Source organism: Talpa occidentalis, unplaced genomic scaffold, assembly GCF_014898055.3.
Source record: "Talpa occidentalis isolate TD23 unplaced genomic scaffold, MPIMG_talOcc4v2.1 talOcc4.14, whole genome shotgun sequence".
In the NCBI taxonomy this organism is placed as follows: domain Eukaryota; kingdom Metazoa; phylum Chordata; class Mammalia; order Eulipotyphla; family Talpidae; genus Talpa; species Talpa occidentalis.
In genome coordinates this window covers 12,579,573-12,590,343 of record NW_023601433.1, presented here as the reverse complement: position 1 = coordinate 12,590,343, position 10,771 = coordinate 12,579,573, and the positions used below count along the sequence as shown (strand labels likewise).

Sequence of the window (10,771 nt, the reverse complement as noted above, 5' to 3'; positions counted from 1 at the left end):
CCCCTCCTCCAGGTCTCCTGGCTCCATCCTGCTTCTTCCTTCCTCAGTCTCTTGTGTAGCTTCTCCTCTTCCTGCTCAGCTCCACCCTCTCTTGGGTGGGGCAGGGAACCTCCCCCTTTCCTGGGGACCACCCTGTTACAACACCAGTGTCCGCTTTACTAACGTCCTCGTCTCAGTCCACCACCGCCGCTCAGCTCCTTCCCGGTTCCCAGCAGCCCCCGCTCATCCCCCCCGGAAGTGGCGTTCAGGGCATGCTGGGAGTTGTAGTGCCGCGCGCAGAGAGGGGGCGGGGCCGATAGCGCGCGCCGCGGTTTCCCTGGCGCGTGTTCCTCCGCACACCGCCTGCCCCAGCGATTCTTGTACAACTTTAGGGGTGAACTCCGGTCCCAGGCGGCCCAGGACGCGCGGGCCACTTGCAGACCGAGCAAGCTCACCGGGTCGCAGGTGGCAGCAGCCCGAGGATCGCCCTGCTCTCCCGGGGAGCTACCGGCCGAGAATCGCAGATCCCAGCGGAGCCGGGCGCGCGCCTGCGCCTTTGCTTCCGGGAACACGCCTCGTCCCGCCCCCTTCGGTGCGCGCATGTCGGCGCCCCGCCCCTTGGCTTAGCTCCGCCCCGCGGCCCGGAAGTGCGCGTGGGCCGGCAAGATGGCGCCTGCGGCGGGCCCGCTGCATGTCCTCTGCCGTGTCTGCCGCTTGTTGCTGTTCCTCTCGCAGTTCTGCTTCTTGTCGGGCGGTGGTGAGTTGAAGCCCGCGTCTGCGCCGGGATAGGCGGGGTGGCAGGGGGTTCCCCGGGACTGCTGGGCGCGTCCGGTCTGGGCCTGCGGGCGGAGGGCAGAGGCTGCGTGCGGGGCGGGGGCGCAGGGTCGCAGCAGCGGAGTTTGGTGCGTCTTGGCCGCTGCCCCTCGCCTCAGGGACCTCAGAGCCCCTGAACTCAGCTGGGGAGCTTGGAGCAGAGGGGACCGAGGGCTCCGGGGCGCGGCCGGGGAAGCGGAACTGGATCCCGATCCCAAGCTTTGTTAATACCCCAGTTGCCTAGAGATCTAAACTGGGTCGATTCCGGTGGTGGTTGATTCTTTCGTGTTCTGGGCAATCAGGCTGTGAGGTTTTCACGAGCAGTTACTGACCTGCGTGGACCCTGCGTGTTAACCCTACAAACCAAGACTCTCAGACCCCAGGATAACATGTTTCTCTAATTGTTGGATCCTTAAATTTAGAGCATTCGCAACCGCTGGCTCAGTCAATAAAAGATCCGGGCCCTACACGTACTTTCACAGTAATTCCCAGAGCAGCAGGTACTAGACATTTTCTATTCTAGTAAGTGTGTCTATTTATATCTAGTAGTCTGTCTCTCTCTCTCATACAATTTCTTTTCCATTTTTTTACTGTCTTTTAGATTACGTGAGCCAAGGGCGGCATATACAGAATTTCCTTGTAGACACTTTTCATGTTTGAATACGTTTGGATATATCTCTGCCTCATCTCTTTTTCCAGTTTCACACTCCTCATTTCCATCTCCTGAGTTCTGTTATTTTTCCACTTCATCCATCAAGATAACCATCAGTGCTTCTTCCCCATCAGAAAATCTCTTCTGTTTCTTCTTGAAGCCTGTTAGTGATGTTGGATATTAAAGTCTCCCTCTCCCAAGGCTGGTGGAATGGAAGCATCACAGAGGAACTGATAGAGACTTGGAGTCTAGGTCTGATTGTGCTACTGGGAACTTGAACAAATTATTCCCCCTCTTGGGCTTGGGTTTCCACTTTCGTAAAGTGGTGAGTTTAGTCTGGCCCTCTAAAGTCATTTATGCTGTGTGATTCAGGAAGCTTTCCACTCCCAGTTACAGTAGTAATACGAACATAAGAAAAACAGCATTTGTAGAATTGCCTCCGTAATGCAGTGACACTACGTAGGATCAGATTTAAGTGATAAGTTTTAGTGTGTTTTACAAAATTGAACCTTTGTCTCTGTTTCCTTTGGAGTTCTGTTATCTCAAGCAGTTGAATCTGGCAGAGATATTTTACTGATTCTTATGTGACTATGAAATACTACAAGAAGACAATAGTATACTTGAATTTAAAACATAGATTATTTTATAGAGAAAGCACAAGAATTTTTGACTGTTGGATACTTTTGGAAGCTGCTCTTCCTCTCCAAGAATACTTGCAATTTTGACCTTTTGTTTACTGATAAAAATACATTGCATTTCTGGCTAGGTTGGCTGGGAAAAAGTGCACTCTGCAGGACAAGTTATTAATAATAGAGTTATTTTCAACTTTGGTAGTATAAAACTGTAGATATTGGGTTAACAAATTATAGCTTATAAGTACCAATGTGAACTATGACAGGGGGCATTTTCTAGAATTGGTACCATACTGAATCAGTTAAAGTCAGTGGTTTCATTTCTAAATTAATGCATTCAAATAAAAAGAATATTGGATTGGAAGTTGAGAGACTTGAGTTCTGGTTCCAAGTTTTGCAAGATCCCGTTGATCTTGAGCAAACCCTACCAGCTTTAAGCCTTAGTTTTATCTTAACGTGATAGATTTTGAGTCCCCAACTTCGACTTAGCAATTTATATATACACACACACACTCTCTCTTATATATGTATATTTGTGTAAACACAAGCACTTTTGAGTCGCATGGTCATTTAGGAGACAGTAATTAGATATATTTTACTTAGCTCTTGCTCCAGGTCACATAACTAGCTGGTGGCAAAACCCAGTTTTGATTTCGGGATTGACTCCAACTCTGTGCTTTTTCCATTCCTCACAGCATCTTGTTTATAATGAGCTTACCCTTAACCTAAGAAAATTGTTTTCTTTTGTTCTGACCAGTGTTATAATAGAATATAAGCTGTGCGTTCGTCTTTCACAGAAAGCACTGATATTCCACCTTACATGATGAAGTGCCCTAGCAACGGTTTGTGCAGCAGACTCCCTGCGGACTGTGTAGACTGCAAGACAAATTTCTCCTGTGTCTATGGGAAGCCTGTCACGTTTGACTGCACAGTCAAACCTTCTGTTACCTGTGTTGTAAGTATTGCAACTAAGGTCTTTCTGTGTAACCCTGTCCTGTTCTGGGACATGGTCAAGGAGAAAAACAAGGTGTCCTTTTCCCTTCCGTTTTTTGGCATTTGGTCTGCAGAGGGCTAGAATGTTCCTTCCATTCCCCAGATCTTTCTGTAGTTCTTTCCATTCCCCAGCTCTTTCTGTAATTCTCTTGAGGCCTTGTGTTAGGAGTGGGTGAGGGAGGCTGCACTCCAAAGAAAAGATAAGATTTTATACTGACTCTGCCTGAATGTCATTTTCATAAACTGAAGTATCTGCCATTTTCAAATCCCAGTGTTACCCTTTAAAGTGCACTGGAAAATGCATCTGATTGCCAGGTAGTCTTCATGACTATCTTTGGGTATCAGTCAGTCTGTTGCTGTGTCTTAACTAGAATTTTCTGCATACTTGCCTAGTGGCTAACTCACTTGAAGGCTATTTCAGGGGTCTGGTGCGTAGCAGGTCTTTAGTGTGAAATGGGAGAACTTAAGGCCTTAGGGGCGCTTTCCCGGTATTCCTCGGTTTGCCTCAGCTTCTTTGACGTTCACCTCCCAAAATTGGTTCTGAGTGAGACACAGTGCTCAATTTCTTCCTTCTTTTGTTGCCCCCACATCATGCAGATTCACTTCATGGAAAATAGAGGATAAGAAAAATAATTGTGGTAGAGGAATTACAAAACTTAGGGAAGTTCCCAATCTCCCTGGTCATGGTGCCTGGTACAGTCCTTAGCCTGCTAAGATGTACCAGGTTGGTTCTTTCTCTCCACCTACTCCAGGTGCTTTTGTGTCACCTGTTTCCTGTATTACTAGCCAGTAATATTGACCCCATAGCCAGTAATATTGCCCATTCCTCAGGTGTAGAATATGAAGGGTGCAATTTGAGGGTCTGTTTCTTCTTGAAAATGAGAACAGTAAAACCTGGTGAGTTGGCTGACAGGACATGTGCATCCCAGCCAGCCAGCCTAGGACAAGCCACCGTTCTTATTTGTTTAATAAGGACCTGTAGGTTCCCTTCTTGGTAAATAAGCTACCATCTCAGTAAGGAATTATTTATGATCATCACCTGTGTGTAACTCCTCTCTTGATATGTGTGGGTGCCCTTGGGCGCTCAACCTTAACTGCGAACTTTTAAGTTAATGGAAGACATTAGCCCTTGCAGTCCACGCGCACTGACTAGGGACTCACAGGCTAAGGGAATCGCAGTTGGATTGCACTACACAAAGCAGTTATTTTATAATGATCATGTAAGTATAGAAATACATGGAAAAACCTCCCAACCCTTTCCATATCAGATTACTGCTGTTCCGGTTATAATAGTAACTCGAGCCAGTTGACGCAGGCTAGAAACGTGCTTGACACAAGTATTACTTTGCTTTCTTGAAGATGTCAGACTCCTGGATCTGAGCAGGTATGGTCGCTTAGCTGGGTTCTGTGCTCTTAGGCTCTTAGTAGTGACAGCTGTTGCAGAGGGAAAGGTAGCAAATCTTCGTACTATTCATGAGCTTTTGAAGGGTCTGTACTTCTGTATAGTGAAAAGATGGATTCAGTAAATGCTGGGATGCCAAACCTCTATGTACTTGGGGAACCTGTGTTCTCTGCATAGCTTGCGACTCAGTGACCTTGAACAGATGGCACATTATCTGCGCTTCCAACTCTGTCATTCTATAACTTTATAAAATAAATTTCTTTTTCCTGTATTATAAAAATACGCAAGTTCATTATTAAAAATTTAAACAAAGTGATGAAATAATCTTAATGCCATGAACTAACGTTTTTTGATAAGAATTTAGCTAGATATTTGGGGGTGTATATTTTTATGATTAAAGAGTCATTTAGGGTATATGTATATCTTTATGATTATAGGGTCATTCCACATACATTTGTATATGCGGGTTTGGTACCTATTTTTTCCACCACTTCTAACTAAGTGAGAATTCAATATTTTAGAAGCTTTGTGCCAGATCACTGTGTAGTTCATTGACATAGTAACAAACTGCAATATCATGATTGACTAGTGCTGTGTCCTCTGGCACATAGGATCAAGATTTCAAATCCCAAAAGAACTTCATCATCAACATGACTTGCAGATTTTGCTGGCAGCTTCCAGAAACCGATTATGAGTGTTCCAATTCCACCAACTGCATGACGGTGTCTTGCCCGCGGCAGCGCTACACCGCCAACTGCACGGCGCGAGACCATGTTCATTGCTTGGGTGAGTCCATTCCACGCAGTTCGTGAGTACAATGTTTTTCTCTAAGCTTGCTTAGAGAAATTTTTTTTTTTTAAAGATTTATTTATTGATTGATTGATTGATACATACATACATACAAGCACTGGGTACAGTCAGAAGCGCGGGAGGGTGAGAGGATTCACCAGAGCCAGAGCGGGGAGCAGAACAGGCAGAAGGACTGAAGTACACTGCTGAGGGGAGCAGCGGGCGGCAGGAGAGGTCTGCGCGCCATACGGGACCCGCCTCCGGTGGCTGGGGAGCAGCCGGGGATCGAACTGGTGCTGCAGAGGCTACGGGCAGCTTCACAACCCAGCGCTCAACCGCTGCGCCACCGGGGAGGCCCGCTTAGAGAAATTTTAAACAGAAATTTAAGAATTGGAATTATTTAATCAGAACCATTTCATCGGCACTTTTTAGTTCTGTCAAGGTTATTAATAAGCTCAATGAACTAAAAAAATTAAAAGCATTCAGAAAATTTACAAATCTCTTAGCTTTTCAAATGTAATACTTGACAAAACAAAGAAAAATATGTAAGATGATGAAGCATAATACATCAATTTCCCCCTTACCAGTTTCAGTTATCTGTGGTCAATATTATGTACAGTAAGAGATTTAGAGCGAGAACACATACACATGATTTTGATTACAGTACATTGCTATGCCTTTTCTATCTTACTGGTTCTTTATAATCGTGTATCCAGTTTCGGGTGTACAGGAAATGACTTCGTGTACATAGGATTTGGTACTAGCCATGGCTTCAGGCATGCTCAGGGGGTCTTGGATTAAATGTATACCCTGCAGGTAAAGGGGGGACAACTGTCTACAGTAAAGGATTTTCAACCAGTTAACAACTAAAGCAGTGCTGGCATCATGTTGCCACTGCCAGAGTGCTCTTTTGGGGCTCATGCCCTGCCTCCTCTTCGGAGGTAACGACTCTTCTGAATCCCCCTCACTTCCTTTTCTTTAAATATCACATGTATGTAACAAATGAGGCAGTGATATTCAGGGGTGCGTGTCTCATGGTTACATGAAATAATGGGCTGTGTATGGTCATATGGGCCTTTCTCTCCTCTCAGCGTTATGGCTCTGAGTTTCACCCCTGTGTCTTCTCTAAAGTTTTTGACTCCTGTCTAATAACCCATTGTATGAGTGTTTAACAGTGTGCGCTTCCCCAAGTGCTTGGCTTATGTACAGCGTTATGCTCCTCAGGGGGAGCTGCTGCTCACCTCCGTGCACCTGTCTCCTGTGTGCAGCCTGTGTGCCCCGGGTGCATTGTTGTCCAGAGTGGTTTTTCAGTTTACATTCCCACCACGGGTGCATAACTCTTTGACGACCCAAATCCTGTCCCATGTATGTTGTCCTTAAGTTGTATCTTTTTTCGTAAAGCTTTCTAGGAAAGCTGAGTTTTATATTTTAGATACTCACCCTAAAATTCTGTCCCAGATTTTGGCTATTTTTTTACATTTTTGCTGTGGTACCTTTTGATAAACAGAACTTGAAAATTTTAATTGTTGGAGTTATTGGTCGTTCATTGTTAGTGCTTTGTTGTTAAAGAAATCTTTCTCCCTAGATGGTGTGTGGGCTGCAGTAGATTGAGTTTCACGTTTTCCCCATGTGAACAGCCACTTGCCTCTGGGCCAGTCCTGTGTGCCCCATGTCTTGTGGGAAGTGTTATATGTGTGTGGTCTCGGCTCTTTCCCCACTGCTTGTGTTGTCTCTCAGTACCGCACCGCCTTAGGCACTCTTTACCCAACCCTGAGACTTGGGAGGCCCTATAGGGCATCTCACATTCTTAGGTGATTTAAATATTCTAAGCTTATAAATGATAAGGACTTTTTTTTTGCTTCCTGTAGTAGTAAACCTTTTTTCATTATAAAGAGAATTCTAAATAACAAGGCCCTAGCGATAAATGGATAAATGTCTTTTTGTAGGCGTGTCTTTATACCCGTGTTTCCTTTTTTTTTTTTTTTTCCTAAGGTAACCGTACTTTTCCCAAAATGCTGTACTGCAACTGGACTGGAGGTTATAAGTGGTCTACAGCTCTGGCGCTCAGGTAAGCTTTGTCACTAATAAATGCCACTTGCATTTCTTTGGGATCAGTGAATCTCCCAGACACTGAGCTCATATTCTCTTCCATGTGTTAAATAAACTCTTGAAAACTGTAGCAGCAGGAGCTCTTAGGTGGTCAGCCCGGCAGCTTCGTGGGATTTAGTGTTAACTTTTCTCCCAACTCGCTTGCCCATTTTAGGGATGACATGAATGAATCAATGTAGGTCATTTGGGGCCGTCAGGGTTTCCCATCCTGAATGACCATGAGTACAGAATATGCCACAGAGGATTTATAGTAAGTGGGCTTGTGATGTATATTTTTAATTTTTAGCAACTTCCTTCTTGTAAAAATAATATTCAGTATTAAAAACTTAGAAGAATGAAAATGACCAAAAAAATCATTGAAAATCACTTAGAATACTACCATTCTAAGATAATTGTAGATATAATTTGTATATAAAGATATACTTGTATTTCTCAAACTTTCCAATAATTAAAAAATGTGCCAAGTCACTAAAGGGTGTGCAGAGCAGGTGAGATACTGATTAAATGATTAACTATTTAAAGTTGCTCCATCGACAGTGGAAGCTTTAGAGTTGGCTTGAGACCTCAAGGCCTGCAGGGTGATGTGGGGCGGTTTCTCAGCCTGGTCACAGATGATGTTCTCCCCAGATAGTTCTTTGTGGTGGGCTCTCCGGGGTATAGGAGGATGTGAGTGACATCTGTGGACTCTCCTTACTAGATGTCAGTGACTCCTCCCTCCCCCCCATTTGTGACAATCAACAGTGTCCAGATATTTGCTGACAGTTCCCCGGGGGGCCAGAATGGCCCCTTGTTGAGAACCACTATGTTAGGGTTTGGGCCTGGGCAAGAAAAGATCCTGCTTGGTGGAAGGCGTAGCTGGAAGGTAAAAGAGGGGTCCGAGTTAGAAGATTAGACAGCAAGAGTAAGATTTGACAAATGTCCAGGGTCTTTGTCAGCAGCTGTTCATATTCAAACTGAAAACCGACTTTTAAAAAAGCAGCTTTCTTTTGGGATAATTTTTGATTTCCAGGAAGAGCCGTACAGAGTAGAGTTCCTGGCACCCCTCATCCGACTTCCCCCAACATTGTTAACGTCTTATTTAACATTTGGCTTTTAAAAAGTAAGAATAGTCTGCTTCTCAGAGCTCAACATCTTTCAGACTGTTCGCTGTAAGTGTGATGTCTCGGGCTTGCTTTGGGGTCCTCTGGGATGGGAGGGTTTACATGAAATGGGGCTGGCCAGGGTCGATGATTGTTAGAGCACCTGTTCTCTTTACTCTGATATGCTTGGAATTTTCCATGATAAAAATTTTACAAGACAAAAAGAAAATAGTAAAAAGGAAAGTGTCCATTACTGTTAGATCTTAGAATTTGAAGGGCCCTAAAAGTCATTTCTGCCTATCCCTACATTTTTAAAGCTGAGTCACTGTCAGTCCGCCGGCCTGATGGCATTGGGCTGCCTCATGAGGCTGACTGCTGACTTGTCACACTTTCTGGTAGACGGGGTTGCTGCTTTTTTCTCTGAATGAGCTCTTTTCAAGATGAAGAAGTGTTGAGATTGATTACTTTAGAAGAGAAGCATCGGATTTCAGTAGAATTAAAATTGCAGTCTTTCTTTTGACATGTAACGCCTCTTGCCCCTGGTGATGTGGTGTCTGCATCTGTGAAATAGTCACTAGTGTAAGAGTAAGAGGCCCTTTCACAACTACGAGTTAGCACAGTTCTTGAGCCACACCTGGAGGGGGTGGGGGGCGGCTGTCTGATGGATCTGGCCTGTTTGCCATTGCAGCATCACCCTCGGGGGCTTTGGAGCCGACCGCTTCTACCTGGGCCAGTGGCGAGAAGGCCTCGGCAAGCTCTTCAGTTTCGGTGGCCTGGGAATCTGGACCCTGATCGATGTCTTGCTAATTGGAGTGGGCTATGTTGGACCAGCGGATGGCTCTCTGTACATTTAGGTGCTTCAGAGAGGAGCAGTGCTCACAACACGTCCTTTTGCCTTTCAGAATAAATGTGCCGTGAGGGGGTTATTTATATGTTTTTAATGTACAGCATCTGTACTTCGCCTGCCTTGATGAAGGTAAAACAAACACTGAACCATGCTTGTCTCAAATTTGTTTTTATTTGCCTGAAATATATTTTTTTCTGTGAAAAATTTAACTAGAAGAACAAACTACAGTGATTGAAAATCTATTTAATTCCTATGACTTTAGTTTTATATTGTTTAAGTTAAAGTGTATCACTCGTGTCTCTGGCCTGAATGTCATCTGTCTCGAAAAGCTTGTCAGCTCTGGTCGCAGAAAGTGGGACTTGTTTTTATTCTTTAGCGCAATGAAGTTACCTACCTAAACTTCAGTGACCTGTGAGTTCTGCACTGTAATAGGTATGTAGTCTGGGCTTGTGTGACTGACGTGAACTGCACAACTTTTGTGTCTAGTCACTGTGGTCGAACTGTGTTAGTGACATAAAAAGGTTGTAAAAATACTGAAAATCAATAAAGTTACAAGATACTTTAAGAAACTTTGCAGATGTGTTTTCTATATTAAAATATAATCTTGAGTGATCCTAGCAAGTGATATTAACAGGTAAAATGATTCCTTTTCAGGACATTACTCCATTTAAGAGCTACATTCATAATTAGCTGGTTGGCTGATAGTGAAAGTGTTTAAAAGTGCATTTCAGTGTGGTAAATGTTTTTGAGTCTTTATAGATCTTTATTGGAGAGAGAAGTGAATTTTACTCAAGGTTTCTTTTGAAACATTTACACATTCTTAGCATTTGCCCTTTCAAAATGGTCACCTGTTACTTTTTAAACATGTGTTAATATCCAAAAGATTAGCTTGTCAGAGATAGGAGCTGTAAAATTTTTTGGAATATATCCATAAATCACATGGAACTAAACCATATTTTTTTCCACGAGATTTTTTTTTTTTTTAAAGATTTATTTATTTATTTATTTATTTATACAAGCACTGGGTACAGTCAGAAGCGCGGGAGGGTGAGAGAATCCACTAGAGCCAGAGCAGGGAGCAGAGCAGGCAGAAGGACTGAGGTACACTGCTGAGGGGAGCAGCGGGCGGCAGGAGGGGTCTGCGCGCCATGTGGGACCCTCCTCCGGTGGCCGGGGAGCAGCCGGGGATCGAACTGGTGCTGCAGAGGCTGCGGGCAGCTTCGCAACCCAGTGCTCAACTGCTTCGCCACCGGGGAGGCCCTCCACCAGATTATTAATTGCAGCCTACCTGAAAGGAGACTGGAATTACTTTTTTGTGATCAGGTGCCATTTAAAAATGGGCTTTTGAACTTCAGAGCCTACTTAGCTGTGTGTGGGTGAAGTTGAGTAACAGTCCCAACTCTGGTCACTAGGTGGTGTGTCTCCATTACATTTGCTTCTATTTGATTTCCAGAAACTTTTTAACTTGCTTATTCC

At 44.3% G+C, this 10,771-nt stretch overlaps 1 protein-coding gene across 2 annotated transcripts; it reads left to right on the top strand.

Moving 5' to 3' along the window:
* Positions 1–624: 624 nt before the first annotated feature.
* Positions 625–9,872, top strand: TM2D3 (TM2 domain containing 3). Of its 2 annotated transcripts, XM_037510087.2 has the most exons (6): positions 625–736; positions 1,215–1,292; positions 2,874–3,031; positions 5,083–5,257; positions 7,253–7,328; positions 9,137–9,872. In XM_037510087.2, exons 1-6 carry the CDS (start codon positions 646–648, stop codon positions 9,300–9,302), a joined length of 744 nt encoding a protein of 247 aa, XP_037365984.1. In that variant the 5' UTR covers positions 625–645; the 3' UTR covers positions 9,303–9,872. The 2 variants fall into 2 exon arrangements, with proteins under 2 accessions (XP_037365984.1, XP_037365985.1); XM_037510088.2 differs by lacking the exon at positions 1,215–1,292.
* Positions 9,873–10,771: the final 899 nt, after the last annotated feature.

Coding starts and splice junctions, on each gene's coding strand:
- TM2D3 (XM_037510087.2), top strand. CDS start 646: ATGGCGCCTGCGGCGGGCCCGCTGCATGTCCTCTGCCGTGTCTGCCGC. Junction 1,293..2,873: donor AGTAATTCCCAGAGCAGCAG/GTACTAGACATT, acceptor CGTCTTTCACAG/AAAGCACTGATATTCCACCT. Junction 3,032..5,082: donor AACCTTCTGTTACCTGTGTT/GTAAGTATTGCA, acceptor TCTGGCACATAG/GATCAAGATTTCAAATCCCA.